The 24,113-nt window shown below is 28.8% G+C and overlaps 2 protein-coding genes across 2 annotated transcripts; both read left to right on the top strand.

Annotated features, from left to right (window-relative positions):
* Nucleotides 1-1,219: 1,219 nt before the first annotated feature.
* Nucleotides 1,220-9,252, top strand: LOC119685389 (putative inorganic phosphate cotransporter). The gene is made up of 4 exons (XM_038099654.1): nucleotides 1,220-1,357; nucleotides 7,439-7,575; nucleotides 7,663-8,736; nucleotides 8,802-9,252. Exons 1-4 carry the CDS (start codon nucleotides 1,336-1,338, stop codon nucleotides 9,111-9,113), a joined length of 1,545 nt encoding a protein of 514 aa, XP_037955582.1. The 5' UTR covers nucleotides 1,220-1,335; the 3' UTR covers nucleotides 9,114-9,252.
* A 9,645-nt stretch (nucleotides 9,253-18,897) lies between these two features.
* LOC119685008 (putative inorganic phosphate cotransporter) lies at nucleotides 18,898-20,885 on the top strand. Its single transcript, XM_038099174.1, has 5 exons — nucleotides 18,898-19,196; nucleotides 19,295-19,431; nucleotides 19,496-19,904; nucleotides 19,960-20,621; nucleotides 20,679-20,885. Exons 1-5 carry the CDS (start codon nucleotides 19,181-19,183, stop codon nucleotides 20,856-20,858), a joined length of 1,404 nt encoding a protein of 467 aa, XP_037955102.1. The 5' UTR covers nucleotides 18,898-19,180; the 3' UTR covers nucleotides 20,859-20,885.
* The last annotated feature ends 3,228 nt before the right edge of the window (nucleotides 20,886-24,113 follow it).

Genomic DNA, 24,113 nt, shown 5'->3' on the forward strand with positions numbered 1-24,113 from the left:
CTTGAACACCGAATGGAATAAGATTAAAAAATAATAAGATAATAAGTATTTATTTAAAAAATTTTAGCAGCTGTTTTATATCAAACTGATATCATTTTATTATCTTTGAATTTAAATGAATGAAATAATTTAATATGATATTACTAGTGTTTACAAATATGGTTTGCAATGTTTATTATAATTATTATGCAAAAGTTCGGATAAATATATTTAAGTATAAATATGATAAAGTTGATCGTGGAAATAATAATACGGCTCATTGTGTATATTTTTTACAAAGTAAATAAAATAACATGTAATATTTTCTTCGCTTGATTATGCAACAAAACTAACTTTTATTGTTATGAATCAATATATATACATATATATATATATATATGCAGTATCGGAATATGTTCATGTACGTATGTAATATAAGTAATTATTCTGTTAGACATTCTATCTGCTCCGTCGACTATAACAAATCATCTACAAGTAAAATAGTTAGTCTTGGAAAAGATTTCAAATCGACAGCATTTAAGTTTTTGTTTAACACTTACCTATAATGTAAATCACCGTTTTAGATAAATAATTAATTTTAAAATAATAATACCAATTAAAGATTTAAGTAGTGCATTTGATAAATGCTAAACTTGACAGACAATTTAAAAATAATACTTGAAATAATTAATTATAAGATAAGGTCTTAAAACATAACATCAGAACGTGCTTTAAATAAAAATGTGTAATTTAACAAAATCATTGTTTAAATTATACTAATTTACTTAATTTATAAATGCCGTATCAGGGACTTACCTTACTTATTTTAAAATAATTTTTATTAATTATTTTAAAAATAGTCGTAAGTACCGTCTATGCTGATTATTATTGTTAAATATTACTAAGTATGCGCTCGAGCGTACTTCTTCGGTATGAAAGTTGTAAAAGATAAAAATACTGCGTACAATAAAAATGCTTAGACGGACGTACACATGAGGTTGGCAATAAAATAATTTACAACAGGTTTAATCAGTGATGAGATTAAAACTCAATCTAGAATGCCTAACTAGCCTGCTATAATCAATCTGCTGTGCAATAATTCATAAAGGTTTTGATAGTCAGGAAAAGTGGAAGTGAAAAAGTTAAACAATGTGCCAACAGGCACAAAAAAACTAAAATAAAATAAAAGGCTTTTAAATTTTTACTTTAAATAAATACAAATCAATTAGTAAAATAGTATTAAATCTAATTAATTAAAAATTTTTAACAAATAATTCAAAAATTAATCTCTATTGCATTTAAAACACGTATGGAAATTATTAGGTCTTTGAACTAAAATTATATACATTAATAAAAATGACTACTGAAGTTTCTAAAGGTAATAATTTGTATAATAAATAAATAATAAAAAAATATTAAGTTTAAAAAAATTAAATAGTTTTAATGTATATAACTTGAACAATTAAAAACAGTATATTTTTAAATTATTTCTGTTACTAAAAATAAAATTAAAATAAAAAATATAATTTATTATTTCCCAACAAATTCACTACGTCTGTATATACAATATTTTAAATTAAATTTTGTCGATATTAATCGATTTTTACTTATTTACTCAAACTGTGATTTTTTATTTACAGCATTTTTTTAAATAATAATTTATTACTACTACCGTAAATAATAATTTACTCATATGTGCAGTTTTAGTTCGAAAGTGAAACAAATGAATTTATATTACAAAATAAATTTTGTTGTTATATTTTTGAAATACAATCTGACTTTATTTATAACATTTCCAAATATATACAAAGACCAAGGAAACTAGTTACTGATATATGCTTTTATAGTATAAAAAGTAATTGTTCTAACAGAATTGTGCCATAAAGCGATACAATCTTCCATGGCAATCGATAAGATCGACTGACCAAATTTTTCACAAATCTGAAAGTCAGAACAAAACAACAATATAATTTTTTTTTATAACCCATGAATCACAAAAATTCGTAACAATTAAATCATAAAAAGTAGGCTCTAAAAGCATAAATGAAGCGATAACTCCCATCATATACTCGTACTTTCACTTGAATTCCTTTTAACTAACAAGCTGACCCATCGAGATAACATTTTCAACAGTTTAAGTAATCCTACGTCGGTGAAGGCAATTGGTACTAAAAATAACCATCCTATTTCAGCACTTCAATGAACTCTGATGGTTGCGATAACAGAGCCCACGTGAACAATGTCTTTGATAAGAGAAATTAGATATGTACATATGTACTTGAACATTAATTGATATATGTAGTATTTGGCATCAATTAGTGGATAATCCAGTATTGTTATATTGCTGATAAGGAAATTCACAAGGGGAACTTGAGGCAATATTTACGTTATCGTGTCGAGATAATTTTTAACAATAAACTTCGAACTTCGTGTACTCATATCACTAAAATAAACATTTTCAATATTATACCGATTATAACGGTTTGAAATATATGAAAACAAAAAGAAAATTTTAGGGATTTGTGATTTTTGTGTGATCCAGAACAAATTATAATTACTATATTAGTTTAAAACAAATCGACATTATGTTGAGATCTAAACCCATGCTTTGCTGTACATCGTATTATCTTAGATTAATAGTACAAAATAAAATGCATGAACGCATAGGGCTGACTCGAAAACAAATAATCCATCACCCATAATTGTGAGAAATATGGAGTATAGAATAATTAATAATATTTATAACATTAATATAAATCTGATTTAAAAATATCCAACACTTTATCCAATATTATGAGAAATATGGAATCAATAGAATGGAATCAATTTCTAAGTTAATTGGAAATTGGAGAATTATATTTTCTTTCCATTGCACCTAGTTACCTACAATGATATATTTAAAATATATTTAATTAATAATATTGTAAATATAACACAGTAGTTTGTGAAACTGGTTCTGAAGCAACGTACCGTCTATCTCCTCATAACAACGTGATAGATATAACTCTATCATGTTATGACACTTGTGAAAACAGAACGTCATATATATTTATACTTCCGTCATATATATATATGACGTAAATTTAATTATAAATTAATTAAAGGTTAATTTTTTGTTGCCGATAATGGAGTGTCTTTTTATGACGAAAGAAACTATTTAAAAGTTAGACCGATTCGAATAGCAAAGAAAGGAAAAGGAAAAAATTTTTTATTTTTAATTTATTAAACTTGGCTGACCATACAACGCTGTTTCGAGTATTGCCAAGTACTCTTCATCAGTGGTCTTTGGAAATAATCGAATTTTATTTAATTAGTTTATAGTCCGTATATAATTTGTTCAGACTGCAAGTGCCAGGCTTAGAATTTGTAACATTCATAACGTGGCAGTAATTTGTGAGTCTGGTGCTCAAACGCCATCTACAGAATATTACCAGAAGTGTGTAATTAAAGCGGCTGCTTAGCCAACTCAACCCCTTTTCATTTCCCATGCCTAATGGGAACGTAAGAAATATTTAATTTAAATAATTATAACATCACAGCAATTTGTAGACTGTCTTAGATCCTAGTGGATAGTAGTGGTTTGAAACCAAAATTTTCAATATCATGCTTCATCCATCCTGAGTCCATCGTTCCCGTGGTCTCCTCTTTTTGTGTTCTACTTTCATATCACTCTCCAATATAAATTTAATGTTTATTTTATTTGAATTCTTTAATATCATAAACTAAAAAGGTGACGCTTTCATTTCGTAACCTATTTAAAATTATATTAAATTTATCAAAAGGAACTACAAAGATATAAATCAATTATTTCAGTAATGATTTTTTTAAGACTATACTATATAGTGATGTTTTTCAAATATTTTTTGTTTATAATTATTTTTTATTAAAATTTTGAAGTAAATTATAATTATTTTTATATGTTAATCTACCCTAAGCTACAAATTAATATTCTCACAGTTCTTTCACTTTTCTGGACGAAACAATGTTTTCCGCTAAAAAGAAGACCTGTTGAACATATAGGAACCGCTCTAGTGTCTCTTCTTAGCCGTTGTTAGAAGTCTCATCGCCTCTCAGACACAAACTTTTTCCTTTTTTATAATTTTATTCAATTGCGCCTAAATAAATATAAAGACTAATTAGCAATGTTTTTACATCGGCGACTTAAAATAGTCGATATTAATTCTTATCTGTAATATTATACGTAGTATAATAATTAATATATAATTTAATTAGTTAAATCAGATGGTTTGCTACTCTTTAGCCGTCGTGCAAGACCTTCTGTTTGAAGGGCTGATGATTATTTCATCAATTTAAATTTATTTAAAATATATTTAATTAATAATATTGTAAATATAACACAGTAGTTTGTGAAACTGGTTCTGAAGCAACGAACCGTCTTTCTCCTCATAACAAGGTGATATACATAACTCTATCATGTTATGACACTTATTAAAACAGAACGTCATATATATATATACTTACGTCATTTATATATATGACGTAAATTTAATTATAACATAATTAATTTGTAACATTCATAACGTTGCAGTGATTTGTGAGTCTGGTGCTCAAACGCCATCCACAGAATATTACCAGAAGTGTGGAATTGAATCCCCTTTCCATTTCTCCTGCCTAATTGGAAAGTAAGAAATATTTAAAATTATAACATCACAGCAATTTGTAGGCTGTCTTAGATCCTAGTCGATAGTAGTGGTTTGAACCCAAAATTTTCAATATCATGCTTCATCCATCCTGAGTCCATCGTTCCCGTGGTCTCCTCTTTTTGTGTTCTACTTTCATATCACTCTCCAATATAAATTTAATGTTTATTTTATTTGAATTTTTTAATGTTGTGAACTAGAAAGGTGACGCTTTCATTTCGTAACCTATTTAAAATTAAATTAAATTTATCAAAAGGAACTATAAAGAGATAAATCAATTATTTCAGTAATGATTTTTTTAAGACTATACTATATAGTGATGTTTTTCAAATATTTTTTGTTTATGATTATTTTTTATTAAAATTTTGAAATAAATCATAATTATTTTTATATGTTAATCTACACTAAGCTACAAATTAATATTCTCACAGTTCTTTCACTTTTCTGGACGAAACAATGTTTTCCGCTAAAAAGAAGACCTGTTGAACACATAGCAACCGCTCTAGTGTCTCTTCTTAGCCGTTGTTAGAAGTCTCATCGCCTCTTAGACACAAACTATTTTTTTCTTCTTCTTTATAATTTTATTCATTGGCGCCTAAATAAATATAAAGACTAATTAGCAATGTTTTTACATCGGCGACTTGAAATAGTCGATATTAATTCTTATCTGTAATATTATACGTAGTATAATGATTAATATATAATTTGATTAGTTTAATCAGACGGTTTGGTTCTCTTTAGCCGTCGTGCAAGGCCTTCTGTTTGAAGGAGTGATGAAGTTTCTGTGTTGCAGTGAACTTTAAGTCTTTTTTTATGAGCTTCAGCCTGAAGCGTGATTATTTCATCAATTGTCGGAACGTTCAAGTCGCGATGAAGGTCGCTGTTACGGACACACAATGAAGCATTGGTAATTGTTCTTAGAATGTTGTTTTGATATTATTGGATTATCTGCTTATTTGACTAAGACGTGCAACCCCAGAGTTGAGGTCCGTAGTCTGAAATTGGACGTAATACCTGTTTGTATACTATTAGCTTGTTTTCGATTGACATAACAGAATACAGATATAAAAAGCTTTTATTATATATCGGACATTGTTATCTCTTAAAGATTATTGCACAGGCGAAAGTGGTCTGTGAGGTAACTTATTAACAACGTCTATAAAAATATAAAAGTAAAAAAGGTTGTATATCTCATATAATCAAATTCTGTTTCAAATTGGCAATTGCATTAAGCTCTATATTTTTGTGTTTACAATTTAAACAAAATTTATTATATTACGTGATTGTTTTAAATTTGTTTTCTGAAACAATGTGTTCGTTATTTAAGGGCTTATGAGAGCTATTTTTAATATAAATGATTGCTTGGTTTATTTTTATATAAGAAAAAAACTATATAAACAAAAATATAAGAACTAAAAAACGCTCCTTTTTTGTGGTTGAGAATTAACTCTCTTTCTCAACACTATTAGATAATTAGCGTCCTATCAAATAGGTGATAACAATGATAAGTTCGTATACGTAGTTTTAATTAATACTGTCAATTTTATGCCACTAAAATATTGAATAACATTTTTATACTCCGACGTGAAATATTTTGACATTCAGAAAGCTTGACAGAAGACTGACATGGAATCGAAAATAAAAAAGCTCAAATAAAATTAAAATCACAGCAACTATATTTTTCTATTAACAGAAATTCGGAACTTAGTTTGAATAATAGGGTTCAATTAAATTATAAAACCCAACCCATAATGGATGTCGGTTTGTCTCTCTAATGACGAGAAATCATAAAAAGTTCAAAACAGATCACTTAGACAAAGAACCGGTACTTCATGGTATTTTGAAAACGTATATATCCAGAACGATTTTTGAATTTTAAAAATTACTGAAGATATACATCACCCAGGCAATATACGTCCACTTGTGATTTTCTTTACTGGCTACGGAGACATTGATATGCGACAATTTGGCACTTAATTAGCAAAGGTAATAATGTTTCCTCTTTGTTTGCAGATAAGAGGTTGATGTCAATTACTTCTGGAAGTGTTTTTACTCTGAAGTATAGATTTCGGTTTATTTGAGAAATAGTAATGCCAGAATTATTAAGTACAGCTTCTTTATCAAGTGTTTGGGGTTCGAATTGTTTTGGGAAGCGTTGGGTACCAGAAGTAATAATTCCGGCTTGAGTAAGTAATATTGAAAACCAGAAGCCTTAACTCAAACCTGAGAAATTAATATTAAAAGTAATAAGTATCAACTCTTGCTGACATATAATATGTTGACGGGTAAAAGTATTATTTCCTGCTTGAATACGAAGCATTCAAAATCAAAGCTATAAAAAATTAAATAATCCTACTAGAGTAAGTAGCGTTAGAAGCCAAAAGTGTTAATGCCTGTTTGAGTAAGAATTGTTCGGAATTTGAAACTATAGAAGAACACAAATTCATGTTTGTGTTCAGCAAATTTTTAAATATAAATTCCAAAACTTTCCAGCCAATCAAGTGTATAGCTAAAAGTCCAACTTCTTACTACGATATCTTTCTAACCGGCTCTCTATTGGCTTAGTGCTCGCCCTTATACTCTATTTGGTAGAGAACTCTTAATTTCTGTCGAATAAATATTTTAATATCCTATTTATTTTAAAATCAAGGTTAAGAAAAATACTAATATAAATAAATAATTAATTGTGCATTTAATGTATAATTATTTTTAGTAAATTTCTAAGTTCACATTATATTTAACTAAACCACTTTTTATCTATAAATCTAAATAGTAAAAATTTACTTGCTTATTTACAGGGCCCATGCTGGGTATACGTCACTTACAGGCGTTCCTTATATTTCTAAGTATTGTAGTATCTTATGTTGGGCGCTTAAATGTTGCAGTTGCAGTTGTTGCCATGACGGATGCCGCTACTACAAATCCAGACTTTCCAGTAAGTATTAATTTTTTTCGTTAATTAATACATATCATTAGAATCAAAAGATTTTATTTACGAATATTATTTATTTGTTTTATATAGGAATACGAATGGAGTTCAAAGCACAAATCCTATATTCTATCCAGTTTTTATTGGGGTTACGTTATCACACAATTTCCTGGTGGCTACATGAGTCGACGCTTTGGTGCTAAAATCACGATGTTCATATCTATCTGTGGTTCTGCAGCTTTCAGTTTAATAACACCATTTTGTATACCTTGGGGAGGTTGGCAGATTTTTTGCGCTATACGCATAGTTCAAGGTCTATTCCAAGGTCTCTTGTTTCCGTGCATACATGCTCACTTAGCTAAGTGGTCACCACTTAAAGAACGTAATCGCCTAGGAGCGCTAAGTCATACTGGTATAGAATGTGGTACTGTATTAGCTATGTATACCAGTGGCATTATTGCTCACGGTTCTATGGGTTGGCCTGGCATATCGTATATTTCTGCCGGTATAGGATTTGGTTGGTGTGTTCTTTGGCTTGTATTTGCAGCCAATAATGCGCCTGAATCAAAATTTATAACTGTTGCGGAAAGAACATATATCGAGTCATCTCTACAGCGAGCAGATGATTTCCATGCGAAGAGTATACCAATTCCATGGGTGGCTATATTCACTTCTGTGCCTTTCTATGCATTGCTAGTTGCGCGCTGCGCTGAAGCATGGGGTTTCTCTACAATACAAGCAGAAATACCGTCTTACATGAATGGTGTGCTCAAATTGGAAATTAAGGACAATGCCTTGTATTCTGCACTTCCATACTTGACGATGTGGGTGCTTTCATACGTATATTTGATATCAGCTGATATTGTGCTCAAAAAGAAACTCCTTTCACTGACAGCACTCCGCAAAACTATTAATACAATTGCATTGTGGATACCAGCTGCTGCGCTAATTGGTGTTGGATTTGTTGATGAAGATCAAAAGACCTTGGCTATTGTCCTATTGACTATAAGTGTAGGCATTAATGGTGGTGCTACAATTGGCAGCTCTCTGAACACAATCGATTTATCGCCAAATCATGCTGGCATTTTGATGGGCATCGTGAACACAATAGCCAACTTTATACCTATTATAACACCTTTACTAGTTGGTATAATTGTGACGGAAGAGGTAATTAAGGGAATTTTGATAGATATTTATGTATTTGAGTTTATTTTTTGTAAAATTATTTGCAGGAGGATCGTACGCTATGGCAAATCGTGTTCATAATTGCGGCTGTGATATTCTTTTTTGGTAATTTAGTTTATATAATTTGGGGATCTGCTTTACCACAACCATGGAATGAAGAAGATTTTTTGATGCAAAAGGACGGAGAGAAATCAATTTATGAAACAGTACCCCGTCAATTCACCAACAAAGCGTTTGAAGATGATGAAAATACAAAAATTTCGGAAAAGTCTAAAACTATGGCAAATGAAGTTGAACTGCCAGAAGAAAACGTTAGCGAATCCAAAGAAACAAGCACGAAAGTCGAGGACACGAAATAAAATAACAGATGAAGAACATAAAACTTATAAAAACACACTTGCAGGCAAGTGTATATAATTCTTGAAAAGTTTGGATTATATTAGATTGAAGGACATTAACTTTAGTTCTTTCTCAATGCTATATCTAATACACATGTAATATATAAAAATTGTACATATCATTTTGAATTTGCTTTTAAGATTTTAGAATAAATTTAAATTAATTAAAATTCTATTAAAGTGATATATTCTTTGTGTACAAGTTTGGTTTTTGTATGAGCGCAAGGAGTTACTGTCACCAAGCACTTTTACTCCGTTCTCAGTGTGATTAAAGTAGCAATGTGGTTTCAAAATAGGGAATTCATAGAAACAATTACGGCGGGAAGGGAAAGAATATACTTACAAAACTAAAAGATATACCTTATATATTTTGATGTCATATGACATAGAAGTTTGATGACATATAACTATATGTAGTATATACTCTCTTCTCTAGCCGAATAAAGAGCATATAGGATAGATGAAATACACTTGATATCTTTTAGGATATTCCTCTCATTGCTGCTATGCAATCTGCTAATTTTATTGTTTTATTTGCCCCACAACTTCTTTAAAATGTATGTATAATATTTTAAATTTTATTTAAAACTTAAAAAATATTAAAAAATCCTGATCTCACATTAATCGAACGTGAAATATGGACTGACTCGTCTATAGCCTCCGTTGGAGTTGCGACATCTATAAGTACTAACCTTATCAATTCTTTACTCTTATTGTCAATCTATGGTTTGTTATTGCAATTTCGACTTTTAAATAAGTCAAATCATATCAAAGATTTGGAAGGATAATTATAAATATATTTTCTTATTAAAAATCAAAAATTTAAGGTGCCTTAGTCAAGGACTTAGTTAGTCTCAGTTATTATTATCGATCCTTAGCTTAATACTTATATGATGTTGAATATACAACTTACTAGTTTCATACACGTATATTATATATATATAGACGTATATATATCTTAAATCTTATATATAAAATTAACATTGTCAAAATGTTAGTTACCGTACTCCTCCGAAACGGCTTTACCGATTTTTACCAAATTTTATATGCGTATTCAGTAGGTCTGGGAATCGGCTACTATCTATTTTTCATACCGCTAAAGTGATTTGGGTGTCCCTACCCAGCAAAAATATCCTTATTGCTTTAACAAAAAATTTTTTATTTTTTTGACATAAATTTTGTTTAAATTTTTGAAAAAGAAAAATTTTTTTCTTAATATATTATGTAACTACGCCAACAAGTACATCGAGCATTTACATCCACTTCGTTTCTTCGTCTTCGCCTTGCATGGCAGATGGAAAATGTACTAAAAATTTTTCTAAAGATTTCACTAATGATAGTATGTATAACAAATACCGACGGATATCCAATATATCGTCGAAGAAATCCCGATAATGGGGACAATGGCGGGTGGTGCCGTATTCGCCTCTGCTAAGCAAAACATACAATGCTCATATTAATGTTGAGTTTTGCAGTTCTGTGAAGAGCATCAAATATATAAGTATGTCCATAAAGGCAGTGATATGGCTGTGTTTAGAGTAGAAAATACTAATGAAAATGCTCCTCCAATGAACAAAAACGGTTGAAATTAACGCTCTACCAAATGGTCGGTATATCAGCTCCAATTGAAGCTGCTTGGCGTATCTTTCGGTTTTTAATTCGTGAACGGGATCCAGCAGCTGTTCAGTTAGCCGTCATCTTGAAAACGGTCAGCGTGTATTTTTTCACGAACGAGACCAGTGATTGATCGTGGTACAAATCCACCTAAATCTACACTCACTGCATTTTTTGAATTGTTAATAGTACGGATGATTTTGGTGCCTTTGCAAGAACATTACTCTATTCACAAGTATCACACGCTATTTCACATGGGTCATACAAAAAAATGGATGCTCAGCAAGCAAGTTTCACCAGTTGATGCATGTCTCAATTTATTTAATCGAACGCTTATTTACAGTTAATCCAAGACACACTGAGTGCTTTTATCTTCGACTGTTGTTGGTTAATGTTACTGGCCCATTATCATTATTATTATTTACAGTCAATCCAAGATAATTTAAATTTGAAGATGCAACAGTTGTTGCCAGGGAACTTGGTATCATACAAATCTATTGATTTTAAATTAATAATTTAATAAATAAACTATAATAACTTAAAAATAATATTGTTTGGTGTTTGTTATTTTTATTTTCCTTTTCGTTCATAGCGCTCCATGCTTATTTCATGCATATACCACATACTTACACACTTATAATAAGTAAGTTACTTATTGTCTACACATTAGAATTTATCTAGAAACTAGAAATAATTTATAAGGCAAAACAACGTTTGTCGGGTTATCTAGTGTATATATATATGTAAGTTTAATATAAATTAATTTATTTCTTTGAATAATATTTTTGTAATAATTTTTATATTAATTTATTTGTTCATTCAAACAGTATTTTTTACAATCTTATTATTAATAGTATTTCTACTAATTGTTGTCGCTTACGCAGCGTATTAAAAACTAAACTAAAAACTAATTTTACAATAATTGTAACTCTTTAACAAAAATCCATTACGGGATATTGTTTTGCAGAAATAACCAACGGTAACTTGTTTTGATACAATTGTATCAAAACAATATCCCGTATGAAATATTTGTTTTGATGCAATTGATCAATAGTTATAATGATCATTACAATAAATGATCATTACAATAAATGATCATTAACTTATATATTAAGAGATTACTTATCCAGAAAAAAATGCCAAGTGTTGCTGTCTTGATGCTGCTCTCAATTCATTAAAATATGTTCCTATCCCTCTGCCGATTGTTCTTCTTTACACCAATCTAGGTATCCCCGCCTATTAAGTCTTGTGAATTCAACTTCAGTGTTGCATATGCTGTATCAGAAACCTATGTATAAAGTTTTGACAAGGATGTTACTATTTTATGTTTCATAACACAATGATTCTAAACCATTGGTTCTTTAAGATTTGCCGTAGACATCTGTTAAGAAGTGTTAACTATTTATATAAAACAGAACTCGAAGAGAATGGACTTTCAAATCTGTTCCTTTATATTGACTAGATACGCCTATTAAAATCTTTATTTTTGGGGCTGTTTGTATTTCGGCAGTTCTTCATACCTTCCTAAGTTATACAAATCCAATAATATAATAAATAATTAATTAATTTATTAATTATAATTAATTTATAATAAATTTTATTGAAAGACTTTTCTTATCATTGCTGTACACTAAATTTAATATATATAGCCTTTAAAAATAAATAGTATTTTATAGTATTTTATTAGCTTAATAAAAAAATAAAGTAATAAACAACTAATTAATTCATAAACTATTGTTTAAAGAGTAATTGTTAGACTAAAAAACTTGAATTGATTGAGTATGTAAAAATAGTGACGAACTTAGTATTTTTATGAGCAAACTATAATGTTACCCGGAATTATTTTTTTGATATATGTCGTAGTCTAGACCCCAAATGTTTGCACTTTGAGTCGCAAATAAGCCTCTTAGAAAATTAAAACACAAAGTCCTGGATTTGATTGTTAAGAATATTATTTAAAATTTGAAAATTATTCATCGTTCATTTATCACGTTAAGGTAAACGCTTACTTACAATAATAGTGTGTAGTGTATAGTAGCTCATTTAACAGGAGAGATTTTAGATCCTATTTTAAAATTGATATAATAATATTTATTTAAAAAAATTAAGTATTAAGTATTTTATATAAAAAGGATCGATATGTTTTAGGGGGACTTAAAGTTATAAACATAACGGAACTTTTGTTCCTCAACTATTTTTCGGTTTTTAGTTTTTATTGGTGGTTTGTTTATTAAATTGTTTATTTTATGTATCGCTCTTTTTTAATACTACTAGCTAGTACTTTGACTTCTGCTTATTTTAAAACATATATATATATATATTATAAGCTAATTTGTGTGTTAGCATAGTCATCCATGTCAAAGAAATAGTCATCCTCTTTACAATATACTGTAAAGTCTATATCATTTTGATATCTTTTAGTTTTTATATTTTAATACTTGTATTAACTAGAAATTTTGGTGATGGAATCTAAGAAACATTGGAGAAGATAGTGAAATGTCAAAAATACCTATAGATAGAGCAATGATGAAGAGTTAGTTTTAGTTTTGGAATAAAAAGTGTGTCTAAATAAAACGGTTAAAAATAATACCAATATACATAAATATTACTTCTTACATATATTCATGTTTCAACTGAAAATATTTTTAAGTAAATATATATATCCATTTAACATATTATGTTATTTATCTTTACATAACTAAGTGAAGGTGTTTACTTAGTAATTAATTTTTAGTAAAACAATTTATATCCAATAAGGCTTTTACAACAAATAACATATATTATATATTGAATATTGATATTTGAATAAATCTAATGTATATGGTAATTAGAAATGCGGTTTTGATTTTAACTGAAACATAGTTATAAAAAATCCATTCGAAGAAGATCTATCTGTCATAATAACTAAATATATATTAAATATCAACAAAATATTAACCACACAATAATTAGCCACAATAATTAAGTTATTGTGGCTTAAAGTAAAGCTTTTTAAATCGTTTCCATTAATTTTTTAGCAAATCACATTTGCCTCAAAATTTTTGAATCGGTTTTTCCCGATTCCGATTTTTTTTTTATATATCAATAACTTAGAAAAATGTTATCGGAAGCCCAACTCTTCGGAGATAATAAAAGTATGTACAAAATAATTGTCGATGATTCTTCTCAAACATTTTGTTTGATCTTTTCATTTGGACTAAAATTATATTAGTTTTTATTTTTATTATTATTTTTATGTATGTTATTAAATAAAACTTTACAAAAAAGAAAATTTCTATTTTGAAAAGTTAAAATAGATCTATATATTCTCAAGCGGAAGGAAATCTGTTTCAATAAGATTTTTACTTATTCGATACAATTATGGAAATGAGATTTATTAAATTTTGCTGAAAAAATTTTATTAAAATTTTGAATTTTAAAAAAAACTTCAAAGCCAATAATCCAATCATGATACACATTCCCTGGTGAGAAATTAAATTTTGGACGTAAAGCCAATTTGAGCACATGTTTCTCACTCTATCTAAACTTCAATGAATTACTGATATTGCCGATTATTTACAATTATCTAGTTGAGTGAGATACAAATCAAGCCTCACTTAAAACTAAAATAAATAAAACTATACTTTTATTTGGTTTTAGCAAAATATTTCAGGTTTCAGTGGTCTCTGGTATGCAACATCGACTGCAATTCAATAAAGCAGAAAAATATCTGCACTTCCTTGAGCAGTCCGTGGTTACAATCGTAAGAGTGCGAACATTTCATATCAAGAGACGGAAAATTTTTGGATTTCAATGCAGTTGTTTAATCTAAATAAAATATTAAAGTGCATAAATTATTTGTTTTTGTGAAAAGGTGTGAAAATTTGCATATAACTCATATGTGGACATATAGGTATTTCATTCTTTTAGATATGTGACCATATTCGTTTAAAACTTTTGCTGCACATTGAATATTTGTAAAATGAATTACTTTCGGGTCTAAGATTAAATATAAACAAAATAATATTTTGATCTTTGTAATAATTTATGTTATAAATTAAATATTTGAGTCCAATCCATTAAGCTAACAAATATAATTTTATGTTCTGTTTGGCCGAACAACTACTTAAGTTGTCATCAAACGATGACAAGTTATATCAAAATAAATCTATATTTACTAAATATTAAACATTTCAACCCAGTTGCTTATATAATGCAGATTAAACAATTAATACCAATCCTAAAAGCGTTTAATATCAAAGTGGAGTTTATGTTACATATTTAAACTTCTGGTTCACATTTGCTTTATGATAGAATTTATCACGTATTGTATAACCGGATTATTTTATTTACTATGTATATATTTTGATAATTTTTAAAAGATGAAATGGGACACAAATAAATATTACTATTCACTATTCGCAAACCTAAGATTGATTCTAATTTTATAAAAAAACATAAATAAACTTAACATTATTTAACTAATTTCATAGATTTCCTTTTACTTTTTACGAAAAAAAAAACAGTAGAGAAAATTTACAGTAAACAAACCATTTCAGCAATGAGAACCAGAAAAAAGTGGTTCTAATTTATGAGCGTTTACTGTATTAAAACATTATAGGTTTCCACATACACGTACATATATCATGAAATATGTAAAACATATTGTAACCATACCAAGCAATGAACTTTATTATAGTAGGAGATTGTTAATAATTCTCTAATAATTCGTAACTTTTGTTAAAATCACATAAAGAATTCATTGCAAGTGATTGCTAATAATTCTCCTTAACTTTAGTAGGAGAAATGTATAATAATATTTATGTATATAGTTAACAATTGTAATGTTAATAGGAAATTGGAAAAAGTTTGAAAATTAATCTGTAATATTTGTAATATAAATTAGTATTTTGGTTAGGTTTATTGGAGTCCCCTAAAGGTCTATGCCCATAAATTAAAATTTAATAAAAGGACCTGTGCTGTTTTAGAGACAAATATAAGTTTGAATTGAATATGTTACGATTTGTATTTTCATGAATATTGGTATGAATAATAACAGATTCACTATAAAATATAAAAGTGATTGTTGGTTTGTATGAAAGTGACACTAACTGATCGCTTTTCTGTAGTTAACTGATGATTTTATGGGATTTTGACCCTTTAATTTTCTAATATTATATTGACTTTTATTTTATATCTTACAATTTATAATATTAAATAATTTTACAAAAAAAAAAATCAACAAAGTAAAAAGTAAAATTATTTATTAAGAAAGTGTTTAAAAATAATATAATAATGTAGTATTAAATATATATAAATTTATTCTTTCCCGAAATTATAGATAAATATCTATAAGAGATTTAAAATCTCAATTTAAATATCTAAAAGCATTAATTATCACTTAACTTATCACAGTGACAAAAGTTAACTAACTAGTCATATAACGAGTGGCGAAAGCATCAGCCCTAAATAGAAACAAAAAACGAGAAGAAGATATTTGCTACAACAATTAAATTTACTCGAACCACGTATTAAAATTATAAATTTATAAATATATATTGTTAGCATGCTTTTATATAAATTTTATTAAATTTATTAAAAAAAACAATAATTATAAAATAAAATAAACTTAAATATATATTAAATATATATAAAAATATCAAATTTTTAATAAGTTTATGTAGTATTTGTTTTACAAAAAAATAAAAAAAATTGTTTTGGATTGTTTTCAAACCTCTTTTAACAGAAACAATAATAATATATCTCTCATAACATAATTTCAGGTAAATTTTAACAGAAACTGTATAAATTAATACGGTCTTCTGTAAAAACAAATTATATACCGTCTTCTGTAAAAACAAATCGTATACGATATGCTGAAAGAAGAATGTTTAATCGTAACTGTGGACTGTGCAATAAAATTGAAATCTTTGTTTTTTTTCTTATTGTCAACGGTTTTAAGTTATTTTGAGGCAGATGACAGTGGCGTATCTACAGGGATTTAGGGGGCCCCATTATAAGTTTATGTATTCATTATAATTATTTTTAATAAATTCTCAAAAGTGGACGAGATAACATTTTTTTGTTATTTATGTTATATTAGGCCTTTTCGGTGGCTCGCAAGTGCGGCAAAAAATGCATGTTGGCCTTTGTTGGCCATGCGACTCATTGGCATCACTGTTGCAATCTGTCAAATGTTTTGTTTTGACAAACAGCAAATCTTGTATATGTGCATATAAATCGAATATATTTTTATAAAAATATTATAAAATTAAAATGAACACGGAATTAAAAGGAATGGTAAGAATATTAGAAATTTAAAAATAAAACACTAAGATAAGTAAATTTTTGTAGGTACCGTCGATGTTGGGAGAAGAAAGCAACGTTTTGCAGCGGCCGAGGGATGCAAGTTGTTTCACGGATTTTTTAAATGTTATGAATGCACTCTAGAAAACACTTCGTTTCCTTTGTTGTCCATAGTTTTCGTGTATTTCTATAAAAAAATTTTTAGAAAAACTTCAAAAACTATGTTTGTTTAATTAATTTTACGTATGTAAACTACAAATTAAATGAAATAAAATAAATGTTACTTGGTAATAACTAACATAATAAAAAATTCAATGTGCTAAATACTTACGATTTCTCCATTCTTATTATTTCTTCGTTACTTTTCAAGATTTTTCAAATATTTGAATTCTGTTTGAATTTTTATTTCCTCAATTTTTGACATTTGATTGCACTATTCGTTGGAATTTTCAATGAAGGTTCACAATAGTTCGCTTATTGCGTTGGTAACATTTTTTTTTTTACTGGCCGATGTGGTTGGCCAGCATAACTATGCTGGCCGAGGTAGAGAAAATAGTGTTGTTGTTTTGCGTACATTGCGGCCAGTATAGGCCTGCATAGGCCAGCAACTTGCTGTTTTTTGCCGTACTTGCGAGCCACCGAATACACCTAATATAGCATAATGCGAGCAAATTACATTTTGTGTAAAATAATAATTAACATAAATTGAAAATTACAATGAATATTGAATTAAAAGGAATGATGAAAACGTTGGAAATGTTAACATAATTTCCAATTTTCAAATTCATGAAATTTTTGAATTTTGTTTGAATTTTTGTTTACATATGATTTTTGACATATGATTGCAATATTGGTTGGAATATCCAATGAAGGTTCACAATAGTTTGCTTATTGCTTTGGCAACACTTTTTTTTACTGGCCGATGTGTTTGCCCAGTATACTTATACTAGCCGATGTAGAAAAAATGTGTTGCTGTTTTGCTTATATTTCAGTCAGTATAGGCCGAAATGTTGCTGTTTTTTTGTCATACTTGCGAGCCACCGAAAGCCTAATGTTTGTTTGTGAAATATTTGAGTTTATATATGTATATTTATATTTTTATATTTATATATGTATATTTCTATAAATATATATAGGTTTATATATACATAAGGGATAGAGTCCTGAAATTATTTGCGAAAACTGACAGACTTACCAACACCGCGTTATCGAATCTCAGAATGGTTACAGGCTCCCCGGGAAGGTATGCAGATCTGAGGTCAATTATTGCTTAGTCTGATGAAGTGATAAATAATAATACAGTCAAGGCGTAAAGAGAGGTTTTGAAGATAGTTCGAATTAATAAAGAGTAAAAGTGGTCAAGTGCACGGGCTCAAATAGCTACAACATAATACACAATAATATATATCATGTATATTTATATATGTATGTATATTAGAGATGTATTAATATATTATGCATATATTATCTTTATGCATATATTAAATTATAAGAACTTAGAATATATTTAGTTAACTAAATGCATACATAGATATTAATATATATACCTAATCAATATATATATATATATATACCAAATATACTTACTTATATGTTTGGTTATATGTACATATATAACTAAATACATTCTTATTATTTAATTTATTTAATATATGCACATTTGTTTTTACTGTAATTGTTATTTTTATCAATAAATTATTTCCATGATTTTTTATTTCAAATAAATTGCATTCAAGAATCAACAATAATTTCATATACGATCATTAGAAGAGTTTCTTTGCGACTGCAATATTCGTTATATTACAAAATACGGTAAACGAAATGTTATTTTAGTTTATAAAAAAAAATAAACTATTTACATTGCTTGGGTTATGTCGAACGTGTTTAAAATGCTTATTTTGATATTTTAATATATTCATTTGATGAAAGTAAAAGGCGTCGTTGTGGGTTAAAGAATTTCGCAAAAATTAATTGAAATCCAAACGGTAAGCAAGCAGGCCCCATTCGCAGTTGCGCGAAAGCTTGTCAAAGGAAAATGATTGATTAGGCGCGAAACTTGTTTACGAAAAAGAAGAAAAGAAGAAGTTTGAAGATTTTTTGCTGGAGTTGCGTCGGATCACAGCTGACAAATGACCATCGTAAAACGTTAGTAAAATTAAAATTAAAATGCAAATGAGTTGCATTGTTTTTTTATTGTAAATTTAAACGTGATGAAAAAAATTGTTTAATAAATGCACTTTTAGTACCACCTATGGGCGTGCGGCACCTGCAGGTGCTGTTCCTCTTCACTTGCGCCGTCTTGACATTCCACCAGCGCGTGAGTTTATCAGTTGGCATTGTAGCGATGACAAATGCCAACACCACAAATCCAGACTTTCCAGTAAAGTATTTTTTGGTTCCAGTTTAAAAAGTGTGCAACTCAATTACATTTAAATAATTTGCAGGAATATGAGCTAAGCGAACGTGAAAAGTCTTATATGTTGGGCAGCATCTATTGGGGCTCAACCCTTACTCACCTATTGGGAGGCTATCTTTCCAGTCGTTATGGTGCTAAACTGCTTTTATTATGTAGTGTGTTGGGCACTTCGGTATTAGGGCTGTGTTTGCCGGTTGCAATTGATAAAGTTTGTTGGCGTCTATTTTGTGTAATACGCATTTTGCAAGGACTTTTTCAAGGAGTTATGTGGCCATCATTGTATTCGCATCTAGCGAAATGGTGTCCTAAAAAAGAACGTAATCGCTTGGGCGGCATAGCGCAAACTGGCTTGGATATTGGAACTGCATTGGGATTTGCTGCAAGTGGTTTATTGGCAGCATCGCCTTTAGGTTGGCCTAGCATGTTTTATGTACCGGGTAAGTTCAAACTGCATAAAAAAAATTTTCATAAAAATGTAACTTCTCTTTAAAGGTGTAATTGGAATTATTTGGTCTCTGTTGTGGATTATCTTTGGCGTTAGTAGCCCAGATAAATCGCCTTTTATATCGCAGGCTGAGCTGCAACTTATACAGAGCTCACAAGAGACTCCAGTGCATAGTACAACAAAACGTAGTATACCATTTTGCGCTATAATCACTTCTGTGCCTTACATTGTGTTAGCTATTTGTAAAGTAAGCCAGGCCACCAGTTATCACACATTGATGCAACAAATTCCAACCTACCTACATGGCATCTTTAACTACGATATTAAGATCAATGCGCTTTTATCGGCACTTCCTTTCGTTTTTATGTGCGTAATGTCGTATGTGTGTCTCGTAGTTGCTGATGTTTTGACACACAATGAACTGGTCAGTCTTACTGTTTTAAGGAAGTCTATCAATTCATTTGCCTCCTGGGTACCTGCTGTTTCATTTATAGCGCTCGCTTATATGGATGCGGAAAACATTGTTGGCAGCATAATTTGCTTAGTGATTTGTGTGGCTTCTATTTCAGCTCAAGCTATTGGTAGTTCTTTAAATCACATCGATTTGTCGCCCAATTACGCTGGATTTCTGTTTGGTCTTACAACCACGCTAATGAGTATTGCGGGCGTTTTATCCCCAGTAGCCATCAGTTTTGTTGTGACAGATGAGGTATGATTCCATTCAATCAATGTTAAAAATATATATAAATAATAATATCGAATTTAGAGTGATCGCGAACAGTGGCGAATCGTTTTTATTGCAATTGCATTAATTTTATTTTTTGGAAATTTACTTTACATAATTTTTGGTCAGATGACAGTGCAGCCATGGAATGATCCCATTACTAAACCAACCGAGCCACAACAACAAACACAGGGCCCGAGTGAACACACAACAAAACTTTAGAATCTTTCTAATGTATGTAAGTCCATAATAAAAATAAATGTTTTTTATATGATGATTTAAAATTGATAATATAAATTAAAATATTATTGAAATACTATTGAATATTGAATAAAAAATATAAAAAATATTAATTTCTACAGATTATTACTTGCTAATACCTATGTAACCGTTATATTAAATTTTAACGGAAATATTTAATAACACTTAAGTAACACTTAACACTTACACTTATATATATATATATACAATATTACTACATTTAATTGCAATTCGGTTATATATAGGTCAAATATAATTATTAAATAAGCACGTAATATAATAAATCTTCAGTTTTTATGAATTATTTTTTCTTAATATTTAACACAGAAGTGTGAAATTTGAGCAATTTTAATACATTGTAGCAAAATTATTTCCAAATAAATAGTTTCAGTTTTGCACATAAAAATTATGATTTATTTTTCGAGCAACTATTCGTGATTTGCATACAATGTATATAAATATATATTATATATATTATATATATTTTACATATTATATATATTAAAAACATATAAATTATTAACGTAATTAAAGTAATAGTAACAAAAAATAGCAACAAATAGTAACAAAAAATAATAGTAACAAAAAAGCAAAAGTTAATTTATTATTATTAAAAATTGCATATAGAATTAAATATAGTACTCACCACGTCACTGGTGAGAATTATGCAGTTCCATAGGCGCGTAGCAGTTAAAAATGCCATTATGTCCCTTGGAGTGATGTTGCCTATTTCCGTTATAAGCAAAACTATCACAGTAACACGGAGTGTGTTCTGCTGTTTCCTCTTCTTCGTGACTAAGTCCCTTGTAATACCTAGATTCGATAGATGTTTTTTGATTTCGCAATGCCCAGTGAGAAACAATTCGGATTCTGTTTAGTATTAGTAGCTCCCTAGTTCTGGCTTTTGATCGATTCAAAAATTGCATATATTATGTCGAAAAAGCAATGAGAAGAGTTTGAGAATAAATCTATTAAAAAAAGTGAAATAAATACGAATATAAATAGAATTAATATTTTTTCTTTTACAATAAATTTAATCATTTAATAATGAATAAGATGATAATGATGAAGTGATAAACAATAATCCAGTCAAGGTGTAAAGAGGGATTTTAAAAATACCTCGAGTTAAAAAAGAGTAAAAGTGCTGAAATGCACTGGCTCAAATAGAAATAAGTAATAATAATAAAGTACTTGTGTCCTGCAATAATTCGAATAACGAAGTTTCAGTAATAATAGAATAAAATCGTTTCATCAATAATCAACCAATTTCCAACTGATTATAAAGTTTATTTGCGATAAAAAATATACTAATGCTCCTTAGCAAAATTAACATTGCAAGCCTAACTGACGGTTGGACGATTGTGGTGCCCCTATACTTTATAAGAGGACCTCATAGCGCCTTTCTGTGAGTAACACCTCGACATCATACACCTTTTTATTCACATTCCTCTCTCTTTTTGTTAAGAGAGATTATATTGAGATTAAATTGTGCTAATAGCCCACTAAAAATATAAAAATTTTAATCATTTTGTATAATATAATATTAATATAAATAATAGAACATTATTGTTACTATTGTTATTATTCCAATAATTATTATATTATATTATATTATTATTATAATTATTATAATTATTATAATTATTGTATTATATTATAATAGTTATTCTTGTTTTTATTCCAATAAGTACTTCAAATCTTAAAAGCTAAATTTATTTTCTCTTTAGCAAATGCTTTGGAAATATCACTGTAAATATAAAAATGAAATTATTAAGAAAATAACTGGTTTTAACTGATTTACGGTATAAATTGAATCTTTCTGCTTAGTCGTAGTGGAAGACGTATCGCGCATTTTTTTCAACCACTGTGCATCTTACCATCTTCAAGATCTTCGATTGTTGTATTGGTAACTTTTCACCATTTGATGGTATCGTGATTTCACATATTAAATCGCTGTACCTCCTTATAGGTTTTATTAACAATTAATATATAATCGCTTAAAAGTTCTTTTAGACCTTTGACCTGCGAGAGTATTTGTGTTTCCTTTGCTAGTAGTGTGTACACAAATATTTTTAAAAATAGTGCTGGGAATGTAATATAATTTTTCTACTCAAAAAAAAAAAGTTGAACACTGAACTTTCTTAAGTGAACAATATAGCTAGACTGTCTTTGTTTTGGAAAAATTTCTTACAACCAAATACAACCGAATACTAAATTACAATTAGATCTTATGTACCAGTGCTATGGGTTACCAATTAAATTGCTTATGTCTAATTGGTTAATTGCATGTATATACAGAATAGATTTTAACACATCAGGTGATACGATGACGACGAAGTGATAACTTTCAAATGGTGACTGTCAAAATTTCATAACATTTCAACGATTACTCATTTAGCTATGTTACAGCAGTTTTAGTGACGCTACTTTTTATATATTCAAAACAATAGACTCAAAGCAATTTCGTGTCTTGATTTATAATTGCTTTTTGATGGCAGAAAAAAAAAACGTAACAGCAAAAACTTGGCTTGATAAGTGCAACCCGGATAACTAAAACGCCGATGATGACAACGCGTTGGTGGCCCAAAAGAGGTGGAGACATCGAAATACATCAAAAAAGCCTACAAAATTTTTTTTTGGAACCACAAAGCGCATATAGCTGACACCTTAACAAAGGAATGAATATTTCTCTATGAGACAATTCTTTTTAAATTGAGTACCGTGTTTGTTTGACGGCTGACCAAAAGGAAAACAACGTGTCCATGATTCTGAGACATCTGTGTACCTCTTGAACTGAAATGAGGAGAACTTTTTGCGTCAGTATGTAACAATCGAAAAATTTTGTCACAAGTCCTAAGCTACCATGGCCAAATTGCACAAAAATCAAATACACTTCAAATTGCATCCACCGCATTCACCAAATTTAGCCTCCAACGATTGCTGGCTGTTCACAAACCTCAAAAAATTGTTCTAAGAAAAAAATCATCGCCAAAATTGAGGCGTATTTCCAGGTCAAAGGTAAATCGTCTTACAAGGGAGGTATTGAAATAGTAGAGGAGCGCTGGAATTATAGTATTGTTATTGCTCATGTTGATAAATATATTTGAATTCTGCGAAAAAGGTACAGACTTATAAATCGAAGTGTTATATCTGACTTATGATATTCGTAAATAGAAAAATAAGAATATGTGAAAATATATTAAATATATATAAAAC

The sequence above is a fragment of the Teleopsis dalmanni genome, chromosome 2, assembly GCF_002237135.1.
Source record: "Teleopsis dalmanni isolate 2A chromosome 2, ASM223713v2, whole genome shotgun sequence".
NCBI classification, from domain to species: Eukaryota; Metazoa; Arthropoda; class Insecta; order Diptera; family Diopsidae; genus Teleopsis; species Teleopsis dalmanni.

Bases quoted from the DNA above. Each gene is read 5' to 3' on its own strand.
- LOC119685389 (XM_038099654.1), top strand. From the start codon at position 1,336: ATGACTACTGAAGTTTCTAAAG. The intron at 7,576-7,662 runs GTAAGTATTAAT...TGTTTTATATAG, and splicing joins CTACAAATCCAGACTTTCCA to GAATACGAATGGAGTTCAAA. The intron at 8,737-8,801 runs GTAATTAAGGGA...AATTATTTGCAG, and splicing joins GTATAATTGTGACGGAAGAG to GAGGATCGTACGCTATGGCA.
- LOC119685008 (XM_038099174.1), top strand. The intron at 19,432-19,495 runs GTAAAGTATTTT...AATAATTTGCAG, and splicing joins CCACAAATCCAGACTTTCCA to GAATATGAGCTAAGCGAACG. The intron at 19,905-19,959 runs GTAAGTTCAAAC...TTCTCTTTAAAG, and splicing joins TAGCATGTTTTATGTACCGG to GTGTAATTGGAATTATTTGG.